The following is a 25,031-nucleotide window of genomic DNA, read 5'->3' as shown; positions in this document are numbered from 1 at the left end:
ATATGTTAATTAATTAAATTTAAATAAGAGTTTATTTTTGTTTATTTTTTTAGATTTTTATATATTTGACAGAGAGAGACAGCGAGAGAGAGAACACAAGCAGGGGGGAGTGGGAGAGGGAGAAGCAGGCTTCCCGCTGAGCAGGGAGCCGGATGTGGGGCTCAATCCCAGGACTCTGGGACTGTAACTTGAGCCGAAGGCAGACACTTAACGACTGAGCCACCCAGGCGCCCCTAAATAAAAGTTTAAAAAAGTAAAGTAGAGCTTGAAATAAGCAATTACATGTTTTTATATTCTTTTTTTCTGTTATTACAGGTAATGCTGAAAGCCATCCCTTCCTTCTTGAACTGTTTCAATAGATTGGTGTTTTCAGTTATGCACGAAGGGAGGCAGAAAGACAAAGGTAATGCAAAGTAACAGTATCAGATACATGATTTCAATTGTGTGTATCTTGTGTTGTCTCCGGTCTCCTATGTTACAGAAAATAAAACCACTTAGTTGAGTTTAAGTAAGAAATGTTCAGATCATTAAGTGAATACCCAAAACAATTTTCTAAAAAATTTCAAGCTGTCACCATTTTTTTTTTTGCTATGTCCAAAACAATAAGTGCATTTGTGATTTTCTAATTGAAATAGTTCTTTTCCTGGGGAAGGAAAAAAGTATCTAGATTCAGGAAATGTTTATTCTCATGTAGAGGGGTTATAAAGTGATGACAAGGGGCACCTGGGTGGCTCAGTCGTTAAGCGTCTGCCTTCGGCTCGGGTCATGATCCCAGGGTCCTGGGATCAAGACCCGCATCGGGCTCCCTGCTTGGAAGCCTGCGTCTCCAACTCTCCCACTCCCCCTGCTTGTGTTCCCTCTCACGCTGTGTCTGTCTGTCAAATAAATAAATAAATAAAATCAATTTCATTTTATTAAAGGGATGAGGTCTGGCAAGTCATCATTTCAGTCTTATCTTGGCAGGGTTGTGTTTGTTTACCAATGAAGTGAGCTGCCATATGGTGATAGCATAAATTATGTGTACAGCTTGTTTTCAGCCTTGCAGGTTGTTGATTCTTGCTAAATTTCTAATTTGGGGCAGAGTCTCATTATTTAAAAATTTGCATGTAAATTGACGTGTTCTATATTGTGTTGTTTCAAATTTGCATAGCATGGTACCTGATGGAATGCTCTGGGACCAACAAGGAGGGCTTTATAACTCAACTTGGAGGGTGTCTGGGAAGAGCCTGTGGCAGCAGTTCAGGACTAACTAGAAACGTATGAGTGGTACTCAGCCCCCTTCCCCGCTGGGTGAACCACTTCGATGGGTTCTGACTTGTAGATTTACGCTACTTAAACTATTGAGAAAAGAGAAAGGTATAGTTAACACTGGACTATAATTCCCAAATTATTCTGCCTGGTTTTGAGATCAGTCAGTGGCACAATGAGGTCTTTTGCTTTCTCCCAGGCCTGGTGCAGAGCGATGTAATATTGGTGCCAGTGTAAAATTGTGACTATGTTTAGGAACAGGGTAGGGAAACAGGTTCCATCTCCCAAGCTAGCCTTGGTCAGTTGGTGGTGGCTAGCTGTAGCATTGCGTTGAGGCCGCTAAGGTCGTGGTCCTGTTTGAGCTCAGCAAGAAGAGTCCCTGTTTTTACTAGTGATATCTGCCTGGACAGGAGTTGGGAAATGGCAGTGTAGGGAAGGCCCTGGTCCAGCCCTTGCTGAGCAGTGGGGGAGCAGAGCCCTTGTCACACGCTGCCATGTGTCCTTTGTCGTGTGTTCTGAGGGAGTGTGGGGGCATGTTTCATGAGTGTGGCTCTGCTGTGTCCATGTTGGTGCAGCTCAGTTACCTCCCATCTGCCAAGACTGGGTTCTCTGATGTGTTCGTAGCTTAACTGAGTAGAGTTTTAACTGTTTACTCTTTTCTTGTTGGTATCTAAGGCACTCTTAATAACCACACATTAACTGTATAGCTGAAATAATAAATGCCAGGTATTCACTGAACTGCATATATGTGCTGAGCACTCTGAAAAGAGGGAAGAAATGGTACAGAGTAGATACTCAAGTGCTGCACTAAAGTACTTGCCTGTTGAAATGTCCAGTGAATGTTAGAAATTTATGTAATTTCATGAAATTATATTGTATCTAGAAAAATTGCAAATATGTAACATGTTTATATATTCAAGGTCTTAAGAAGTCTTATATGAGTCTTATATCTGCCTGCATGATATCTGAAACATGAGGCAAAGGTATAATTAGGCCATCTTTTTTTTTTTTTTAAGATTTTATTCATTTATTTGACAGAGAGACAGCGAGAGAGGGAACACAAGAATGGGGAGTGGGAGAGGGAGAAGCAGGCTTCCCACTGAGCAGGGAGCCCGATGTGGGGCTCGATCCCAGGACCCTGGGATCATGACCTGAGCCGAAGGCAGACGCTTAATGACTGAGCCACCCAGGTGCCCCTAATTAGGCCATCTTATCTTTAAAGTCATATGATGTAAAAAACTATGTTTTTTAAAGGTAATTTTCCAGTTTAAACCTTTCTTATAGACTTTCACCTTTTTTTTAAAATACAGAGCAATCATAGATTTCATCCTAAAATTTTTGATTCTTCTAGACTCCTAAAAAAACACATGTATTCGAGTATTTTAAGTGTTCTTTCCTTTGTAATACAGATAAATATTTGGACATATTATCTCTCCCTCATTCTGTCTGTGAAATAAGACAATGAGTCTGGGAAAAAGGGAAGACTTGAATAATTTTCAGCTGTATTAAAGTTAGAAGGGTTAAAATGCATGGGTTTTGGACTAATCAGTTTGGAAACACTTTGCTTCCATAGGAAGCACAGATGATCTGTCGGTGGCCCTTGAGTGTGCCCGCCTGGTGGAAAGGATGTACAGCCACATTGCAACTCGGGCTGAAGAGTTCACGGTGTTTTCCCCCTTTATGGTGGCCCAGTATGTCACGGAGGTGCAGAAGGTAAACAGAGCTTGCTCCCTCTCACCAAGTGCTTTCATTTGTAGTCCTTGGTAGCAGGGCTTCTCAACCAGAGTGGCATGCGATATCTTGGGCCTGATGGTCCCAAACCATGCATCATAGCAGGCTGTCCTGCCCATCTGCAGGGTTCCACAGCAGCCCTGCAGGGTTACCAGGATGACTGAGTGAGGAGACATTCAAAGGGCTGGTGGTGCTGCCTGGTACCTAGGAGGCACTCCATGACGGCTAACTCTCCCTTCTTGTTGCAGCAGAAGCTGTGGGGCCTGTTTTGGTCAGTTTCTTGAGTAATGAGCGAGCTGAAATGCTCCCTAGGTTTAAGAACAGGAGCTCTCCTAGGGCTAGGCTTAATGGTGATGAGGAAGAAGGGTCTTGGGACCCCCAACAACAGGAGTTCCTGGGTTTATCCTCTTGGAGTGCATCGTGCATGTGAGTCAGCTGCTCTCAGACACTCGAAGTAGATGACGTGGTAGAGATACTGGCAGATTCATTCAGCTCCATTAAACAAAAGTACCTTTGTCCTATTTAACCTGACTCTTTGATTTCATGTTCTGGATAATTAATTCATTGTTCAGCAGTGGTCTCACTTTGGAATGTTAGCATGTTATTTCCAAAATTCCACAAGACCCTGTGTGACCCGTGAAGTGAAGACTTCATATCTTATTTGGTTTAAATTGAATGTCAGAGGCTTAGAATATAGTATGTTTCTGTGTGTATCTACTTTTGCAGGTGTAGATATATACATCTGTGTTGTTTATGTTGCTCTCAGCAGAATAGCCCCCCTTTGTAAATCTTGTAAGAATAATGTTAAAACTGCTGGTAAACTTGTTACGTCAAGAGATTTCTCAGGGGAGATTGAGCATTTTCAGAAAATCTGGTATTGCATCCATTTTCATTCTGACCCTCTTTCAGGATGAATCTAGAACTCTTAAATAATTTTCAGGCATGCTGGCTCTGCTTGCTTCAGCCAGTGCAGATGCCTGTCATGTGGGTGGGCACTTGGCCAGGTTTGAGATGGGGCTGGAGTGGGGGTGGGGGGGCTGTAGGATGCAGCCTGCCCTGTGGGTGTGCACGGGGTCCTCATGAGCCATGGTGTGTGGAGGGGTGGGGGCAACATGTGAGGACCCCTTCAGGTCAGCCTTTGAATGAAAGATGGGCTTCGTGTTTGGTTTCCTTGGAATTTCTTAGCGTTTTTATAAAATCTTGGTATTTCATAGGCACTCAAGTCATTGATATATAAGCCTTTGCTGAAAGAAAAGCTGGCATTATTTTGTGTTTCAGTGAAAAATAAAATGAGAGATAGTAATATCACTTAACTAAGGACCAAGAAGAGAGGTGATAATTTGAACCCTTAAGTCACTAATTATTATTCTGAGATTTATTTTATGAAAAGTCTCTGGTTTCCTGGCTTCATTATTCATGTCTAATTTATGCTTCTCAGTTATTTTTTTATTTTAAATCTTGCAAGTCAAAGGCCTTGGGAATTATCTAAGGCTGTAGCATCCCAGAATTCATTGGCGAGAGTCTATGTTTTATCTTTCATTTGTTTTTTAACTCAGTAATGAAGAAAATATTCCATATGTATTAGAGGCTTCTCCTGAGAACTGGAAATATTTCCAGACCAGAAAGACATTTGTAAGTTAAATTAAATGCTGGATAGCTAAATGAATTTCCTTTGCAATCTCGGTAGTCCTGTGGAGTGGGTATGGGTGAAGGTCTGGCAGTGACCTGGTGAGACCACATTAGGCAGGACACGCAGTGACTCCTACAGACCTTGTACCCTCCATGCAGTAATGTGTCATGTTGGGGATGTGCCAGGGGAAATCCTGGGCACTGGTCTCTTTCATCCATAGATCAAACTTACATCTATCTATGTTGACAGCCTAGAGTAAATAGTTTATACTGCCTATCTTGTGTAAGGTCATTTTATGCTACTTAGAGATTTTTTTCATTCATCGGTCAGTGATCTTAGTGTCATAGAAACTGAGTTTTTCCCCTTTGTTTTATAAATAAGTGGGCTGAAACATAAAGATGCACAGTGGTTGTGTAGGCCAGATACTGCGGACCTTCCTGTGACCCAGCAGGGCTGTGTGCTCGGCGCCATCCTTTGACTGAGGAGCCCTAGTGTGAGGGAGTGGTGGAGCTCGTGGGCCCTGGCCTCTGACTGGCGGGCTTCAGTTCTCCGTTCTGTCATTGAGACAGTTACTTCCACTCCTTTGCTCTTGGAAGTGGAGTTATCTCTTTAGTGAGTGCTGATTAGATGAATAAATGAGTGGTCAACTTACGGGGTCCTCACCTGGCTGGTAAAATTCAGGACTTTTTTGTTTTATTTTTCCTTCTCTAATGCCTTCCGCTGAAATCACAGATAGTTCCACCTTCAGTCCTTGAGTGTTGTTATCATCCATAAATAATAAAACTTAAGATGATTGTCAGAAATTTTTTGAGCTGTCATGTGAAAATGACCGTAACTGAAAAACAGCACCATCTTAGTGACAGAAACAAACTGCCTCTTTAGGTACAGGCCTCCCAGTGGTTGCTTTGGTGAATCTGACTTCTCCGAGTGAATACCATATATCCTCCCCAGAAGCTACATGTTTGCAGAGGGGCATTCACTCTTGTAGGCCATTAAGACATTAATAAAGAATCTGCCAAATCCCCGGCCTGTCTGCCGGAACCTTCCAATTGCTTTTTGGTTTCAGCTCCTAGGGTGTTCGGACGGTTCAGTGCCAGGTTCAGCTGCAACCTGAATGGTTGTGGCAGATGCGAGTAGAGCTGCTCTGTCGGGCTTTTTGTCTAGACAGTAGTCTGAATCTCTTATCTGAAAGTCTGTGTGCAATAAGCACCGATACGGCCAAATTGGAGCCAGACTGCCCACTCTTCCTTCTGTTCCCCAGATTTTAGTTAACCCAGAAGAGAGAAAGGGAAGAAAGGCATCTCTAGTCTCAAGAACCGATTCAGCCATTCAGGGGCAGTTAGAAATTCAGATCCCATTGAGCTGTTGTTGATAGAAATAAAAAGATGTATTAAGTGTAATCATAAATCACATCTGATTTGTTTGGATGTGATATCTAATTACTAATATAGGCCTATCAAAGATCCATTTGCGGAGTGTCAGAGCCCGCCTGGCTGCCTGCCTTGCTGGCAGGGGGTGTCAGTCACACAGTGAACATTGCTGTACTTGTCCCATGTTAGTGCAGCTTCCCATGCGATTGGTCATGGCAAAGGATTTGGCACAGTGTGCAGGTGGCTCTCATAAGATTTGTAAGTTTAAAGATTCCAGTTTTTTAAATGCCCCTGCTAGGCATCATTCACCAAATAGCAAAGCTACCCCTGTGATTTTTGTGAGGTTTTGTTCCAGGCTTTTGTCACTCGAGTTGGCTTTTATTTCCCTAAAACACAAACTTTTAAGATACAAATATTTATTTCTGTGCAAAATGATAATTTAAAAGGGATGTCTTTTCTCAAGTTGGGGGCCGAATTTGAAACTCCTTGTCAGGTCTTCGGAGGGCTTGGTCTGTGTCTTTGCTCTCACAGAGGGCGTGTCCTTTGACAGGTCACCTTGTATCCGGCGGTGAAGGGCCTTCTGCAGGAGGGCATTTACCTCATCCTGGACCTCTGCATTGAGCCGGACATCCAGTTCCTGCGGGTCTCCCTGCAGCCAGGGGTGAGAGACATCTTTAAGGAGCTGTACAATGATTATGTGAAATACCACAAGGCGAAACACGAAGGAGAGAGAAGATACACGGTTTGAGGCTGTGTTCCGGAAGTACTGCTGGCGTTACTGTGGAGTGGCTTTGACTCTCTGGTCTGGAAGAGCCGGAGAAGGAGAGACTGAAGGTGTTCTAATTTGTGATGTTGGGATATGTGGAATACACTTCGGGTTTATATAATGTATACTGTGTTTTATAGCCATGTTTTTCACACTGAATATTTTTTAACATATCTTTTTAAGCAGTATATATTGCAAATAGAATCCTGATAATTGACCCCAGAATAAGATGAATTTAATAAAAAAAATTGCTGAATCTCTCTTGTGGCTTTTCCAAATGTAATTCTTGTCTCTGTCATCCACTGGTTTGGTGTCTCTTCTCCCCGGGGGAAACTACCTAGGTGCATGGCTGTATAATTAAATCCCATTTAAATATCTTTGCTTTTTATAGTCTCCAAGTAACATGGGCAGTGTTCTTGAAATGTCACTTGCTCTACCTTCCCTCCACGTATACCTTCTGATGGGGGCTGGGGATGGTTAGAGCTTTGAGACCCTGAGGTGCCTTCTCCCGGGCAGGGGTGGGCAGCCTGTGTGATGTGGGTCCACCCCTTCAGTGCTCCATTATCCTGCCTGCTCTGCTCTTCCTGCTTTAGCTCTCTGAAGTTTAGTTTGGAACTGTTTTTTCTTTTCAGTCTAAGAAATACTCTTCTTTTTTTAGTTAAGCAGTATATTTTATTGTAGTAATCTTGGAAAATAAAAATAAAAAGGAAAAAATTTAACAAGACACCCCTAGTATCAGCTACACGGACAGCCTCTGTCATCTTGAGTACCTTGTTTCCATCTTTGTGCTGTGCATCTATTCATTTGTCTAGATATACATGTAAGTAAATACATAGTTGCCAAATTGGATCTTAAATGCATTTTTGTTTTGTTTTAGTCACCTAGCTTTTTCCTCTGTAATACTGCAGTAACATCTTTGGGTCCATAAAGACATTTGACATACTTTTTAATGGCTGCATCCATTGAGTTAGATACAGCTGTTTAATAAATCTCCCATGGTTAGACATCAAGATCTTTCCAAACTTCCTTTTACACACGGTGCTTGCAACTGTCTTTCCTTCCATCTTTACTTCCATAAGATGAACTCCCATAATTGCATAGTTTGTCAAAAAATCCTATGCAGTTTTAAGGATTTGTAGAAATATTGCCAAATTACCCTCTAGAAAGTGTACTAGTTTCTTTTCTCACCAGTGAATCAACTTTAATTGATTCTCTTGGTGTTATATTTCCTTGAGAGACAAATGTTATTTTGTCTTGAATTTCTTTAGTTAGCTAGAGATTACATGTTTTTCATATTCACCATTTTTATTTCTTGTATAAATTATATTTATGTAATTAGGTTTCTTATGTAGTATTAGCCTGTTTCCCAATTGGAATATTTTTCTTACTATGTTTGTGGAATTTATGTTGTAATTCTCCTGAAGTACAGACTTAAATTATTTGAAGGATCATACCTAAGCAAAAGGCTTGTTTTTACCCTGCTTTTTCAAGCACGTATGATTGGAACAGACAATATAAAATGGATTTTTTTGGCTACCTAAGAGAAATAGCTCATTTTTCATGCCCCAGATTTGATTTTCTTTCTTGCATCGGCTGACTGAGTTGAGGAGATGGTTCTGCTTTGCATGCTACATGCTGGATCCATTTCCTTCCCTCTGTCTAGACGGTATGTGTCTCGAGGTTTCTAAGCTCTGGTAACCCAAAGTGGATTCAGGTGGTCTGGCATCTTTTTGCTTAATGTGTGCTGTATTGATGAGATTTTGTTTCTGTGCCCCATTCCCTGAAGAATCCTCTAACTGTAAGAGAGGTTGATGACATTTCTTGTTCACACCTGGAGATGGTGTGTTGGGGCAAGCAGGCGACCTTTCAAGGACACAGGCTGTAAACAAAGCTGGAATTAAAACCCCATTCTTGGTTTTACCATTTTGGTCAAATGCCCAGACAGGAGGGTCGCTGGCCTCAGAATTCCCTCATGAAGCTGTAACTATTTTTTTGTGCCAGGAGTCCACCGTGGCCAGAGATTAGCAGTAATTGGTTTTCTCCTGCCTTGGGAATGTTCACGGAGTGCAGACCAACATGGAGCAGTTCCCTGGGCATCCTCACGGTGGCACTGCAGGCTGCAACTGAGGGACCCCGCCCATGCCTTGTCAAAGCCAGCGCAGACACCTGTGTATAAAGTGCTCCTTGGAAGGCGGGGAACGAGGAAAAGAAGGCTATCAGCCCTGTGGCCTTCCTGCACAGTTCTGCAGTATGCCTGTTCCTGAGAAACGCTGTGCACCTCTCCTCACCGTCATTGCTCGGGGAACTCTAAACCTCCCTCAGGAAAGAATAATTTTCAACTCTATTTTGCTAATTAATGGGGAAGAGGAGACTTTTCTTTTAGTGGTAACAAGGGCAGCTATGCTGTGTATTTTCATTTGATAAGAGTAGATCTCACGGGCAGTGAGAGCCGGTCCAGGCTAGCTGTCTGCAGGGCAGAGCGGGAGGCTTTCAGGGTGACAGTGAAAGACTTGAGCAGGACCCCATCGGATCCGCTGTGGCACCAAACGCCTCTGCACTGCAAGGCCCTGGCTGTACATTCATTTCACAAGTGCGCATCACTTTCTTCCGTATTCTGCCAAGTGCTGGGGCCCTACTCCTGGTCTTCATAGAGCTTGCTTTCTGGCAGGGGACGTGGACAAGGAGCCAGCAATCAGATAGGCATGATCATCCGGGCCTGTGGTCACAGGGATGGGAGGCAGAGATAAACAAGTGCAGGGGCTGGTGGGGAGGAGGCCATCCTGGGGAGGTGACATTTGAACTGAGACCTACCTGATGGAAGGGCAGGGGCTTTTAAGGAGGCCTGCTCTGAAATCACTTGTCAGACTGGTTTGGGCAGAGATAAGGCACCCGAAGGGAGGGGCCAATGTGGGGGAAGTTGAGTTGGAGAAGGCTTAATTGGGGGGGGCTGCTGTCTGGGATGGGACTTTGCAGAAGCCACTGGGGAGGTGCTGGCTGGTAGAGGAAACACTGCAAACTGCCCCCTTCCCAGCCTTGACCTTGACCACCACCCGTGGACCACAGCGGGTAGGTCTTCACAGCCTGTCTTCCTCTTCACCTTCATGAAATGCGGACCTTCCACATGATCTCCCTTCCTTTCTTGCCACACCCTCTCTGCCTCTGTGGAAACTGCCTGATGCTGTGGAAGGAAAAGGCTTAAGAAGAAAAGACGTCAAGGAGAGCATGTGCAGACCTGAAAGTGTTGGGGTCGAATCGTCCAAATAGTTCACACTGATCTGTGAACTCTCATGTGCCAGGCTACAGCCCTGTCTCTCTTGTCTAATAAGCTCCCATCTTTATGCTTTCAGTCTTGTAAAATGAACCGCGGAGGCAGCAGTCCTACCTGGGTTTGATTCTTCGTTCCCTGTTGTGTCTTCTCAACACTCTCCCTTTCTCTTTATCATTCTCCTCTCCTTTCTGAGGGGCTCAAGTTTCTCTCTCTTTTCCTTTTACAGTTCTTCCTTTCCTGCTCAGCCGGTAGGTAACCATTGTCTCTCTCATGGGTGTGACTTCTGTCGGCCGCCTGGGCCATGGGGCCTGAGGGATCTTTTGTCCCCATATTGTTCGGGGACACTGTGCTGCCATCCACAACAGCAGCTTCTGCTCCAGGCTCCTCGCCAGCCGGCTGCGTCTGTGCCTGCAGCTTCCAGCTCTCTCCTCTGTCCCCAGTCTCCCCTCTTGTTTCCTCCTGCTATCCTTTGTATCCTCAGTGTCCGCAGTGAAGACCCTTCTGACACTCCAGCCTCACATTTCCAGGTCTCCACCTCTCCTCTCCTTAAGCCATCAGTCTCTCCAAGGAGCAAATGTCCCCTCCCCCTCTGTGCCACCTTGTCTCAGTCTGCCCGCTTGTCCCTCCACCCAGCTTATTCCTCGTTGCCACTGTGTCCACCATGCCCCTATTCCCTTCCATGCATCTAGCATCTCCCTCCTTTGGCTGTTGTCACTTTGTCAAGCTCTGGAGATGCCCCTGGTTATCCTCCTGCGTTCTGTGCCCCCACCCCCACCCCTGCCCTACTCCAGGCGGACAAGCTCTGTTGCTAGGGAGGGTAATAGGATCCTGGTGATGATTCTGCACAAAATCCTGTTATCTCCTCAGCTGGGTCCACCTGTTTGGAGGAAAATACCTTTCTTTTTTAATCAGGGGAAGAAGCATCCATGAGGCAACATAGTTTTGAGATGTTATGAGTTACTGGTGATCGGTTTATTGTACGGTTTTAGTATGAAAACTGGTTGATTCTGGTTGATTGTAGAACATAAATTTATGGGCAAGAGAAAGTGGTCTGTAAGATGCTCCATAATGGACATAACCGATATGAGCAGGAGAGGTTTTCATTACCCAGGAGGACTGAGGAAGGTGCCTCGGTGCTGCCCATGCCGCACGTGGCGGGAGAGGAAGGTGCCTCGGTGCTGCCCATGCCGCACGCGGCGGGAGAGGAAGGTGCCTCGGTGCTGCCCATGCCGCACGCGGCGGGAGAGGAAGGTGCCTCGGTGCTGCCCATGCCGCACGCGGCGGGAGAGGAAGGTGCCTCGGTGCTGCCCATGCCGCACGCGGCGGGAGAGGAAGGTGCCTCGGTACTGCCCATGCCGCATGCGGTGGGGCCAGGCTCACCTGGTGTGTGGGATGAGAGACACATTCAGAAAAAGGGGACCATGGAAGATCCTGTAGTGGATGCCTGGCCGATGCCACACTGGTGCTAAGCCCCCAGGGGAAGAGTCCTGAGAGAAGCCACCCAGACGCGCAGGGACGTAGCAACATCACGGTGGAGAACGTAGTGTGCTCACTTTTACCAACTGTGGCCACTTTTAAAGACTGAGGTGATTGGTCGCGTGTGCATGAGTGTGGATGCCCACAGCGTTCGATGTCCAGTGTTCCGTGGACATGCAGCGTGTGCTGGTGTTCCTTCTAAGCCCTCTTTGAGCTTGTGTCACAGATGAAATGAGCCAAACAATCTGTTTCCAGTCTTCTCACCATATCCCTTCTGTCTCTTGAATCTCTGTCCCTTTCCTTTCTGTTTATAGACACACACAGAATACCCTTAATATAAAAAAATTTGAATATTATTCCTGTTACCCTCCCAAATCACTGTCTTGACTGCCAACCAAATAGAAGGAGTAGCTTATGTTTGTTGTTCGTACCTTGCCACCCTTTTATCTTGATAATCCTCCCCATTGAAACTGCCCTCTGAAAGGTAATTGGATCAATTTTAACCACCCAATGTCATGGCTGTCTGGTTGGTCCTTGATCTTGTTGGTCTTGAGTCACCTTTGGTTTGTTGGGCCCACCATTGGCTTCTCTGACTCTTTTTTTTTTTTTTTAAAGATTTTATTTATTTATTTGAGAGAGAGAGAATGAGAGATAGCATGAGAGGGAAGAGGGTCAGAGGGAGAAGCAGACTCCCTGCTCGGCAGGGAGCCCGATGTGGGACTCGATCCCGGGACTCCAGGATCATGACCTGAGCCGAAGGCAGTCGCTTAACCAACTGAGCCACCCAGGCGCCCTGACTCTTCTATTTCTAGGGACTTCCATATCTCTGATGCTTTCTTACCTCCCCTGGCTCCTTTCCCTCTCCCACCCTGAAATGCTCATGTCCCCCAGGATCAGTCCTTGGCAGTTCTCTCTTGACCTTCTCCCCACCCCCACCCCCCTTCCATTCCTCTGATGTCACCCACTTGCCTCTGTGCAAGATTCTTTCAAATTGCCCGATTTCTTTTCTTTTCTTTTCCTTTCTTCCTTTCTTTCTTTGCTTTCCTTTCCTTTCCTTCCCCTTTTCCTTTCCTTTCCTTCCCTTCCCTTCCCTTTCCTTTCCTTTCCTTCCCTTCCCTTTTTCCTTCCCTTCCCTTCCCTTTTTCCTTCCCTTCCCTTCCCTTTTACCTTCCCTTCCCTTCCCTTCCCTTTTTCCTTCCCTTCCCTTCTCCCTTCCCTTTTCCCTTCCCTTTTCGCTTCCCTTTTCCCTTCCCATTTCCCTTCCCTTTTCTCTTCCCTTCCTTCCCTTCCCTTCTCTTTTTCCTTCCCTTTTTTCTTCCCTTCCCTTCCCTTCCTTTCCCTTCCCTTCCCTTCCCTTCCCTTCCTTTCCCTTCCCTTCCCTTCCCTTTCCTTTCCTTTCCTTCTCTTCCCTTCCCTTTTTCCTTCCCTTCCCTTCCCTTTTTCCTTCCCTTCCCTTCCCTTTTTCCTTCCCTTCCCTTCCCTTTTTCCTTCCCTTCCCTTCTCCCTTCCCTTTTCGCTTCCCTTTTCCCTTCCCATTTCCCTTCCCTTTTCCCTTCCCTTTTTCCTTCCCTTCCCTTCCCTTTTTCCTTCCCTTCCCTTCCCTTCCCTTCCCTTCCCTTCCCTTCCCTTCCTTTCCCTTCCCTTCCTTTTAGAGAGTGCACAAGCAGGGGGAGTGGCAGGGAGAGGGAAAAGCGGGCTCCCGATGTGGGACTTGATCCCAGGCCCTGGGATCATGACCTGAGCTGAAGGCAGACGCTTAACCAACTGAACCACCCAGGTGCCCCTCAAATTGTCCAGTTTCTACACTGAGCCACCCTGCCTTGTTTCTTGAGTTGACAGCCTGAGAGGACAGAGTGGATTTCTCACATTGGGTCCTCCAGACTCTTGTCTAACTCCTTTGGTTTGAGCTCTCTTGACCAGCATCTGTGTTGCTGCACCAGCCCCTATCTCTCCTTTCTCTCCCTCTGGTCATCCCATGTATTGTTCTAAATCACCTTAATGATTGTAGCTCCGCCTTGCTTGAAAATCTTCAAGGACCCTTTGCTAAAAACAGACCCTTTATCCTGGCACTAGAAGCTCTCTGTGATCAGACTACACTCCATCTCTGATCTTCCCAGCTGTCAAGGAGGGACCTTCACCAAGGTGATTTCTCTGTCATCTCTCAAACACATCCTGCTTGTTAAACCTGCACCTTGTATGTGCTGTCCCCTCCACCTGCAGTGTCCTCCCTGATTCATGTGCTGTGTTAAAAAGCTGCCCTTGCTTGCAGCCTCATTCTGGGGTTGCCTTCTCCTGGTCCCTGTAGCTGAAGATAATGGCTTCTGGTGATGAACTCTCTAGCTCGCCTTGGCCTGATGCTGCCTTTGTATGCATCATCTCAACTTGCTTACTGGCTGGTGCATTCCTCGAAGGCAGGTCCCACGTCCACGCTTCCCACAAGTGCAGCCTAAACTATAGTAGGGACAGGGAAACCATCCACTGTGCTCTGATAAGTTCCAAAGCCTGGGCCAATTGCTCCTTCTCCAAGTCTCCCCATGCTGGGCACACACAGAGTGAGAAGTGAGAGCTCCAGGAAACTCAGGCCACAAGTGACCAACCTGGGAACTGAACCCAGCACTGTCTTATTCCAAAGCCTTTGTACTGCATGTGGGTTTTCTTTTTTTTTTTTTAAAGATTTTATTTATTTATTCATGAGAGACAGACAGAGAGAGAGAGAGAGAGAGAGAGAGAGAGAGGCTGAGGGAGAAGCAGGCTCCCAAGGAGCAGGGAGCCTGATGCGGGACTCGATCCCAGGACCCTGGGATCATGACCTGAGCCGAAGGCAGACGCTTAACCATCTGAACCACCCAGGCGCCCTGCATGTGGGTTTTCAACCCTCCCCCCACCCCTACTCTTTTTAGCAGTGAACAGTTTTCCAAAACAAAAACCAATGCAGAACATCAGTATTTTGAACAGATGAAAGGGCTACCATAGTTGAAAAACTGGGTCACCTGGCACAGCCCGCTCTGTCCTCCCTCTCTGATCTGCCTTCCTTCCCCTCCCTTACCACCTACTCTCTACTCCCCGCCCCCCCCCAGCTTCCCTGGCTCTGCCTTCCTTTTTCTCCCCTGTACTCCCCTCCCTTGCCTCCCTCCCTCGCTTGGCTGGACTACCAGGGTCTCCTTTTCTTTCAGAGCTTTACTCGAAAGTCTCTCTGGGAAGCCTTCCCTAGAAACCCAATCTAAAGTCCCACCCTCCCTGCTTCGACCATCCTATCCCCTTTGCCTGCTTTATTACTTTTTCCTACTATCACTACTACTGCTAATTATTATTACTATTACTTTCCAATTTACTATGTATTTTACTTACTAAACTTGTTTGGTGTCCTCTCTCCCATTAGAAGTTAAGATCCACATGGACCTGGGTTGTTTGTGCTGTTCATTGCTGTATCTCAGCACCCACCCAGAACAGTGCCTGGCACATAGAAGGTGTTCAATTCGTATTTATTGAATGAAGACCCCCCTGCAACTCTGGGTTTTCAGCAGAGCAGTTTGAAAACCTGTGCTCCACCCTCCCGCCTCTATAAATGTCAATGAATGCATCTTTCTAGAATAAATATTTGAAAGAACAAGTGAAGGGGCCAATGAGGTTTTGCATCCCCTGTGTGCAGCCTCACGGCCGGAATCTGCAGAGGCCGCTGTTTCCCGCAGGGGATGTTACTGAGGCTTGACACTGAATTGTGTCGTCATTCCACTTAACGCCCGCAGCCTACATTGCAATCAAGCTGGGGAAATGTGGCACTAGCGTTGTGTTTCGTTTTGCTTTGTTTTTAGTTTCCTGGTTGTCACAATTTCCAGATGCATCATCCCTAATTCAGCACATGTCAGGAGGGCTGCTTTCAGTCCCAGAGGCTTAGCTTTTTTGGAGCCTGCTTGCTAGGCACCTCGTTTTGGTCGTCACTTAGATTTGAGAGCAGGCGGAAGACAGTTCTGCCAGATTTGATGGTCTGATGAAGCTCCTGGCCCCATGTCCTGCAGCTGGCTCTGGTGTGGGGTGCTGGAAATGCTCTTTCCTTTGCAGAGGAGCCCTGAAGAGAGGAGGAAATATTCAGAGGAGTGGGAGTGCATTTAAAGCAGCCATCCTCTCTGTCCGCCGTGCCTTTGCAGGGAGCAGGGGCCCAGGACGGACCTAACGGCCTACTGGTCTCTCAGGATTCTCTAGGTGGCATTTGGATGCCACTGTTGGTTTTCAGCTGATAGGTTGTCAAAATGATTAGCATGCATGTCCAAGACTGTTGCATTAGCTGTGCATTCAGTGATCGCTAATGGCTTCTTCCAGCCCCTTAAATGCATATTCATCGCAGATGTAGGCATGTGGCCAGGGGGCTTCTCCTTCCCCGCTTAGTGAAGAGAAGGGAGCACTGTAAAGGTTCCTTTCAAAGTCTCCAGAAGGGCAAATGTTTCTCCTTTCAGGATACCTGGGTTGGAAGTGACTTACAGAAATCGCCCCAAAACCCCAGGGGCATTTTCCTTCCTGGTGCAGGAGTTGGGGGAGGGCATGTGTGGTGATTTGGATGGCTGCAGGCAGGGCTGCAGGAACTGTGATCTGGGTGGGCTTCTGGACTATGGAAGGTTTTGTAATGAACTTTTTATCTTACTGAACAATTTTGATGCTTCTTGCTAAAACACAAAGGGCACTTTGGAAAAAGACTGTGTATGCTGAGATTGGGATATACTAGTCAAGAGCTGGAGCAGCGGGGGAGAAACACCCTCTCCCAACTCAAAATCCATTTTAAACCCTCGTCCAGTTCTTTGGTAATTTTTGACAGCTGCTTCACTCCTGCTTGGTTTTAACTTCTGGTGAATGTTTTGAGCCTGCTGAGTGCTATGTTGAGCTCCCCTCTCCATGACCAACTTCTGAGTTTTCCCAGAGTCAGAAGTCCTGGCACATGTCCAAGGATAAGAAAAAGAAGTGCTTCAATTTAGAAACCATAACCTCTACCTGTTCTCCTTAAGGTCACATTCTTTTTTTTTTTTTTTTAAGATTTTATTAACTTATTGAGAGCATGCGTGAGCAGGGGGGAGGGGCAGAGGGAGAGGGAGAAGCAGAAGCAGACTCCCCGCTGAGCAGGGGGCTCGATGCGGGGCTCGATCCCACAACCAAGGAGATCATGACCTGAGCCAAAGGCAGATGCTTAACCCCGACTGAGCCACCCAGGCGCCCCTTAAGGTCACATTCTTAAGCTGACCTTCAAGGGTGCCCAAAGCCGCAGAGCCCCCATACCTCAGTTCATATGTGAAGTTTTCCAAGGCGTGGGCCTGTGGCTTCCATTTATTCTGTCTTAGCCTGTGCTCCCCAGAAAGCAGACTGTGAGACAGAGGATGTGTGTGATCTCATTTTCTTGCGGAGTCCACTCCCGGAGCAGGAGTGAGGACACAGGCCCTGAAGCAGAGGAGAGAGCTAGTAGGAAGGCATGTTCCCATCTTGGCCTCTGGCCTGCCTCTGCATTGTGTGGGCATCAGGTAGGGGCTGAGGAGGAGGCCTCCATCAAGGGAAGCAGTGGTGTAGGAGGCGAGGCCATGTCTGCAAGATTTCAAAATTCCCAGAGTTGGAAATCTGCACAGAGCTCTGCGGTGGGACCAAGAGGTGTCCGATACAGATTCTTTGACTAACCTGGTTAACTTTCTGGGCTGGTGTGTACAGTTTGCTCAATGCCCAAAAGTTCCTGGCTGAGGGAACAAATCAGGGACGGAATCTGACCTGACTTCTGCTTGCAGAGCCTGTACCCAGGATCCTGTGGCCATGCAGAGCAGGCATCTTCTTCTCTCAGCTCCGGGGGAGTTCTGCTCACCTGCTTTTCCACAGTGACCAGGGGTCTCCCATGCCACTTGACCCTATGCCCCAGCCTGGGCACCTTGAAGTACGGCTCAGATACTCTTCATGGGCAGTCACTGCTCCTGGGACCCGTTTCCTCCCCACCTGCCCCCAGGTTTTGTTCCAGACTCGGTTTTTGGAGGCAGTTGGTATTACCTTGGGTTTCTTGTGCCTGCTCGGATGTGAGGATTTGGCCCTAGGTTCTTTCCCTTTCTTTCCCATTGCTTCCCTTAGCTCACTCCCTCCTTCTGCCAGGCACTCCCAGCATGCCCCAACGTCAGGGCTGCCTCTGTTATGACATGGGAACCTCAGGCACTGAGCCATTGTCTTCCTTTTGACAAGCAGTTACATTTAGCTTATGGCATGTATGGCAGTCTCTGTATTTTTTATTTTTTAACTCATGAAACTACTTGTGCTTTCATTTAGCAAACATTTGTTAACTTTTACTATTTGGCAGGAACCACTTCTTAATTATGACACTCTGGGGAAGTGACTTAATTTCCTGAGTCCTGTTTTCTCATCTGTGAAATGGAGATAATTATTAATTACCCCTAGAGTGGTCGTGTACTTGAAACAAGATAATGGATTTTGAAGGGCTTCACCCAATATAGCACATAGAAGGAGTTCAACAGGTGTGAATGCTCTCTCTGCCAGTCCTCCCCTCCCTTACCCAGAGGGCTGTGTGGTGCGGTGACTGCTGCCAAGGCCCTCACGGCCAGGCGTGCCTTCACCCCCATTCCAGTGTAACAAATGCTGGGGAGGCCACCTTCCATCTTGCCATGCAGTGGTGAGAAGTATGTGCCTAGGAATTATGTTATCCAGGCTGTACTTAGTACCTACGACTGCTGTGCCTTGTTTTCCTTCTAGAACATGCCTCACCGAGTTGTTAGGAGAATTCAGTTAAATCCTTTATGAAGAGCACTCAGAACAGTGTCTGGTATACAGCAAGTGTTCAATACGTAGTGACTTATATTTCCCATCATCGCTACTCCGTAACCCATTAGAGAGGAGTGAGTGAAATCCAACCTTGCCAGTAGTCTTTGAAATGACTTGTGTTGGCCCTTTGCCTGTGGGTAGTTGGAGAAAATCATTATAGTTCCTGGAGACATTAGACTGACCAAAGGCTTATTGCATAAGTGAGAAGATGCAGTGGGTCTGGTCCTGGGAGTAGGTCAGCACCCTCGCTGTAGTCATGGTGGGTGACCTCACCAGCAGGGTCCTGAGTCAAGATTATAGTTTCTCTGAGTTCACATCCCACTGCTTCAGGGTCTTTAGAATAAAGACGGAGGGGCACTTGGGTGGCTCGGTCAGCTAAGCGTCTGTCTTCAGCTGAGGTCATCCCAGGGGCCTCCTCCCTCTCCCCCTGTTCATGCTCGCACTCTCTCTCTCTCGCTCACTCTCTCAAATAAATAAATAAAATCTTTAAAAAAATAGAATAAAGATGGAGTTTGGAAAGACCTAGAAGAAGGACTTCCCTGAACTGTAATTCTTTCTTTTGAATGCTGAGGGGGCAAGATACTTTTGTGAACTTTCAAAACTTGGATTCCAAGTCACACATACTCAATTCAGTCTTGTCATTCATTAAACTCTGTGTAACTTTGTGCAAATCACCTAACCTCTCTGCTCCTTGTTTTCTCTGTCAGGAAAAGTCAGATGATATAGCACCTACCTCATATGGTTGTTTCAGGGATTAAAAGTGATAATGTATGAAAGACTTTTAACACTTTTTGTACAGTCCCTGGAAGAAATAAGTGCTATTATTTATGAGTTCAAAAATTTTGCCTCAGCTTTTTATTGTAAAAAATTTCAAAATTATAGAAAAATTGAAAATATAGCACAAGAGATACCCATATACTCTGTACTTAGATTTTTAAGAATTGTAAATATTTGACATATTTGCTTTATTTCTTTTTGAACATATCAATTTACCTATACCTGCACATATACATATATAACATTTTTGCTAATACAGTGTGAAAATAAGTTACAAACATCATGATGTTTCATTCCTGTTCCTAGTAATAAGAACATTTATCCTACATTGTTGCAATGTCCTTATCATACCTAAGAAAAATCAAACTAATTCTGTAAAGTCATCTAATGTCCAGTCTACATTCAAATTTTCCAATTGTCCCAAGAAAAATATTTGTATGATGCCAAAGTATCACCTCAAGGATTACTTACTGAGGACAAAGAGGGAGGAAGGTATCTGTATCACAGAGAGATCTGGCCATGTTTACAATAAACATAATATCATCAAGTAGTGGTCTGCTCACACACCATCACTTAGATAATTGCCACCAAAATTTTTACCTGTAATCTAATCAACTGTCTAGACCTGTACTGTTCAACATGGTAGCCATTAGCTAGCCATATGTGGCTCCTGAGCACTTGAAATGTGACTGGTCCCTATTGAGGTGTGTTCTATGTATAAAGTGTGTTCCACATTTAGAAGACTTATTATGAAGAAATCATGTAAAATCTTTCATCAGTAGCTTTTAAAGTACTGATTAAGTGTGGAAATGATGATTTTAGATATAGTGAGTTAAATAAAGTATGTTATTGAAATTAACGTCACCTGTTTTAAAGTCTTAAAAATGTGGCTACTAAAATTTTTTAAATTACATGTGTAACACACATCATATTTCTTGTGGACAGCATTGCTCTAGACCGAACTTTCAGAAAGTCAAGGAATGGAGACATCTGTCTTTGGGACACTCTGTAAAACTCTTCAAAAAGTCAGTGTCATAAAAGAAAGAAAAACTCATAAGGCATTCTTCGAAGCTGTTATTATTAAAGACAAGCAAGAACTAGATGGTGGGGGGGGCATGTTCTGTATTTGATGAGACCAGTGCGGATATCTAAGGGGGGTTTATTATTAGATATGGTTCTTATGGAGATTTCCATGGGAAATGGGGATGCTGATGTTTTAAGATGTCACGGTTTAAGAAACGCTAGGTGATCAGACAAATCATCCCATTCTCTTGGGACAGAGTGACAAAAGGAGAAGTACACTTGGACTGAGAGGTCACATTGTGTGGAGAAGGGGTTTGGTGGGTTTTCATTGCAGACACTGAAGCCACTCTTAAAAGAATAGAAGTTGGGGTTTATAAGAGAACCAGCAATAATAACATACATAATGAAATTGAAGGAAGTCTTGACCTCCCTTGTTCTCTTTGTGGTCCTTGCCCTTGGGTCATTAGACTTGAGTTTCTATCCCTAACTCTAAGCAAGGAAGAATATTTTAACACAGAAAAAGAAAGACTCTTTGGTTCCTTACAGCGGACACAGGCCTACTGGGATCAAACCGTCCCCCCGGGGGGCTGGGGGCTTTTGATGCTACAGATGTTTCTCTGTGGGTTTTGCAGGTGTTTCATTTTTATTTGCTACCTCTTTGAAACAGCTCACTTTCTGGGAGCTTCAAAATTGTTTCTGCTCTATTTCTTTTTAGAAACATCTAAACACCAACTGATAGAGATGAATTTTATGCCAGCTCTGGGCTTTTCTCCATCCAAATTACACATTTATCGAGGATAGCTATGTCTGTAATTTCCACTGAACATGAGAAGATCACTTAAGAAAATTGATAGGCAGGGCACTACGTACCTTTGATTATATTTAAAATGTATTTCTGATTTGGGTTTTTTGTAGTTTTATTCTTTTATTCCCATTGAAGCTGTTGGCAGGAGACCCGCTTCCCCTTTCTCCCCTTGTATATGAATCTCAAACCAGAGATGTTAAATCAAAAATACTGGTGGTCTTATTTTTGAGTGCTAGGGAAAAGGCATTTGGGGATTTCTGTGCTTATTTGCCCTAAGAGTTTCTGTGATTCTTGGTGACTTTAGTAGCACCTCCTGTCTCAAATGCATGGCTGTATGGACATGCCTGCTATCATGTTGCACCTTTGAGCTGGCAGGCAGTCATTCTGGTGTATCCATGCACATTCAAGCCACGAGACCACACATTGCAGGCTAACCTTCTGTTGTCATGAAACACACATGCCCTTGATAGAAATGCTAAGGTGGTGCCAGGGGATACCTGTACTGGGCAGGCCCATAACAGGATTCCTCTGTTCTGGTGACGTGCATTCACTTTAGCAGTTTCAGAAACTTCACTGTATCGGTGAACCCAGCATTGACTAGGTTCTCAGATCTAACTCATGTCATGATCATCAAACTTGAAAGAGATTTACAATGGACAAGATCCATTGACAGTGACTACCAGATTTGCTCTATTAAGGAAGACAGTGAGCTCTTACCCCGTTTCAGAGTCTTTGGAAAACTGGTTCATCATCTGGGGTTTGCTGGGTAAGGATATTATTTGTATAAAAGGAGCTGCGTGGCCATAAAGGATTATTTCACATAGATCTTTCCATGCCATTCCTCTGTGCTTTAGATGCTGACAATACCAATCTGCTTGCAGGTCTCACACATGGCTTTTTAATGCATGACTCTGAGCCTATGCTCAGGCTGATGCACTCCCTGTTATAGGGTGTTTCTGTGCATTTCTCTGACCTCCTCCACCTGCTGTGGCCTACTTGCCCGGTGAAGTTCATGGGTCCACCAAAACTATGCTCATTTACCCCAGTGTGGTAGCTGCAGCTCTATGCCTTGTTCTCACTCAGAATCGTGTCAAGACAAAAGACAATGAGAGGGATATACAATTTGCAAGTTGCAAAAAAAAAAAAAAAAAAAAAAATCCTTCACAAACATCACTGTCCAGAACTTTTACTGGAGCCAGAGTACCCAGAAGATAACTTAGGAATGATTCTGCTCTCTGCCCCTGGTATCTGTCCTCTCTTCCACAGTGACAGAATTTTACCAGGTATGTGACCCCTGAAGAGAAAGGCTACACTTCCTAGCCTACCTCGTGTGACCATGTGGCTGGTGGGCTCTGAGCCGAAGTAGTGTGGGCATCTTCAGGGTCATTCCCTTAAAAGGAAGGGAAATGGGTTCTTTCTCCTGCTGCCTAGAGGGCAGCCAACATGGCCATGCAGACAAGACAAATGCCCTGGGGATGGTCGGTGACCAGGGGAAGAGCCTGGGTCCTGCATCTTGAGTGCCGTAGCTCACCAGATATCCTCATGCCCCCCACCTTTCCTGACAGTTCAGCAGAGCCGTGGTCAGTTGTGACAACTTCCAGTCTGTGTTCTTCTCTGGTGCAGGTGGAGATGGTGGGGTTGTGGGTGTAGGGAACAGCCCCACATGAGGCTTGACATGCAGTGAATCTGTCTTGCTAGTACGTCTTGGATCCTTCTGCAGTAGGAGAGGATGGGAGGCTTGTGTGGAGCCCTCCCAGACCCATGCTCAAGCCTCCCTCTCTCCCTTCCTAGGTTGTGAGGCAGTTTCCCATTGCTTCTGGGGTTCTGAGTGGTGGTGCTTCCTGTCGCAGCCCCTTGGAATAAAGGGTCGACGTTTGCAGTTAGCGGAGTGTCCCACAACATTGTGTTGCAGTCACCTGGCCTCTGGTTTAAGGGTTCATCCTTTCAGGCTGTGTGGCGAGGACCTCAGGAAGGGGGCACCTTTGGCCCTGGTTCCTCACTGTCCACGTAAGTAGTAAACTGTCTCAATCAGAAAAAGAGCTCTTTGTTGCTTTCTCAGCTGACCTGCCAGGTCTTGGGCCTCGCCTTGGCCTTGTGCTTGACAAAAACATTGATTCAGTCGAGATCCTTGCACCACCACCTGAAGTAGCCTTGCCAGAACACAGTCAGGCCTGTAGCAGCTGCTCCATGAGCAGGGGGAAGGAACCAGAAAAATGTTTAATTCCTAAGCCATTGAGATTTCAGGGTGGTGTTCCTGCAGCATAACTTAATCTAACCTGACTACACACGGACTGTTCCTGGAGTAACTTCATGGAACAGAGCCACAGTGTCGTCTGGATGTATGTGTGTGAGAGAAACACAGTCCTCTGCTGCTGAGGACACTGATTTTTGATTTTAATTACAGCCAACTGATCTATATCCTAATGAACACCCATGAGTCTTGACATCTCATTTGAGAACTATTCAATAGTAGATAGTCAATAAATGTTTATTAGCTGAACTGAGCTATGGTAAAGCTGGGTAAACCATCTCTGCCCCAAAATAGCAAATGTCATTCTGGTGACCAGAAGCCCTCTGTGACAGATTCAGTGATTTTTTCTCCTGGATCATGCTGGATTAACATGGACAAAGTCTTCCATGCAGGAATAAATGAATGAGAGAATTGTCTGTCCCTTCATCCATCCACCCATCCATGCATCCATCCATCCAAACAGAAAAAAAAAATCTCTTCCCTCATAAAGCTTACTTTCTTATTAGTAAGGGAATCAGAAAAATTAAAAATTCTTATTTTTTGTGTTTAGAAATTATCTTTTTTATAATTTGAGATTTTTCCTTCCAGATATGTATAGTTTTAATTTAAGGAAAATAACATCTGTAATCTCAATTTTTATTTACCATTAGATGTTACATAATTCAAAACCTGGTTTTTATTTATTTATTATTTATTTATATTTATTTATCCTTATTTTATTTTATTTTAATTCCAGTATGGTTAATATACAGTGTTATATTAGTTTTAAGTGTACAATATAGTAACTCAACAGAAAAATTAAAAAAATTTTTTTTCTTTTTTTTAGAGAGAGCATGTGTGTGCATGGAGGGTGGGAGGGGCAGAGGGAAAGGGAGAGAGAGAATCTTAGGCAGGCTCCATGTGCAGTGCAGAGCCTGATGCAGGGCTCGATCTCACGACTCTGAGACTATGACCTGAGCCGAAATAAAGAATCAGACGCCCAATCAACTGTGCCACCCAGGGAACCCTGAAAAGTTAAAAATTCTTCATTTCTGATCCCTTGTTTCCCAGATCCTATTTGGTTACATCATTTTTTCCCCCAGCAGTATATAAAAAATTAGTCTTCTATTTTTTTGGTTGTAGTCATGTTTATATCACAATTCCCTGACACTATCTCCCATATCTTAATGATACTCAGGAGTCCCAAATCCCCCCCTTCTCACATATATAGGCAAGCTTTTGGATTATTTTTTACAGATAGCTATGGTCTTTTTGTATATCTTATTAGTTTCATTCCCAGAGGTTAACCTTATTTCCAACTTTTGGCAGGCATTTACTTCCGCATCTAAATGACATCATTTACTCACTCAAAAGCATTCATTCTTTTAACAGATACTTCTTGAACAGCAATTATGTGCCATACTCTTGTAGGTGCTGGAAGTACAGCAGTGAGGCAAACGGACAAGTCTGCCCTCGTGGAGCTCACACGGTAGTGATGCAGTGGGGATTAACCTACCTACCATTCAGCTGTGATTGCAGAGGAATATGTGAATGAGTCTAGAAGAAAGAGTATTTTGACTAAATTTGTAAAATTCTAGTTAATCCTGAAATTCAAGAATTTTCCTAAAATCAGTATCATAACTTAAACACCAATATTATAATTCCTGTATCTTATATCATAGCAGTCAAAATTGTTTTTTTTTAAAAAGCTGGTATAGGTCCCCAGTTTTCTTTGGGGAACTTTTTCTGGTTTCTGTAATTAGTTCTATAAACACATCAGCCCCATTTTCACTAATTATCATCCCATTTTTTTCTCATTAAGATTTATACTCAATACATTCCTTTTTTGCAGAGTCCTTGGATTTAGCCACCATTAATTTCAGTCTGTATTATGAAAACCATTTCATGAGCAAAAACT

The 25,031-nt window shown here is 44.9% G+C and overlaps 1 protein-coding gene across 6 annotated transcripts in view; it reads left to right on the top strand.

Annotated features, from left to right (window-relative positions):
* URB2 (URB2 ribosome biogenesis homolog) overlaps positions 1-7,084 on the top strand; it is a 28,210-nt gene extending 21,126 nt beyond the window's left edge. For 4 of the 6 annotated variants that reach the window (XM_027588551.2, XM_027588533.2, XM_027588543.2 and 1 more), the window contains exons 8-10: positions 316-403; positions 2,822-2,961; positions 6,530-7,083. In XM_027588551.2, coding sequence (XP_027444352.1) covers positions 316-403; positions 2,822-2,961; positions 6,530-6,727 — 426 coding nt within the window. In that variant the 3' untranslated portion in view covers positions 6,728-7,083. Of the gene's footprint in view, positions 1-315; positions 404-2,821; positions 2,962-6,529 lie in introns of all 6 variants that reach the window. The other 2 variants (XM_027588560.2, XM_027588523.2) reach the window with 2 other exon arrangements.
* Positions 7,085-25,031: the final 17,947 nt, after the last annotated feature.

This window comes from Zalophus californianus, chromosome 15, assembly GCF_009762305.2.
Source record: "Zalophus californianus isolate mZalCal1 chromosome 15, mZalCal1.pri.v2, whole genome shotgun sequence".
NCBI lineage: Eukaryota > Metazoa > Chordata > Mammalia > Carnivora > Otariidae > Zalophus > Zalophus californianus.
Note: the sequence above shows the minus strand (reverse complement) of the source record. Positions and strands in the feature narration are given on the sequence as shown.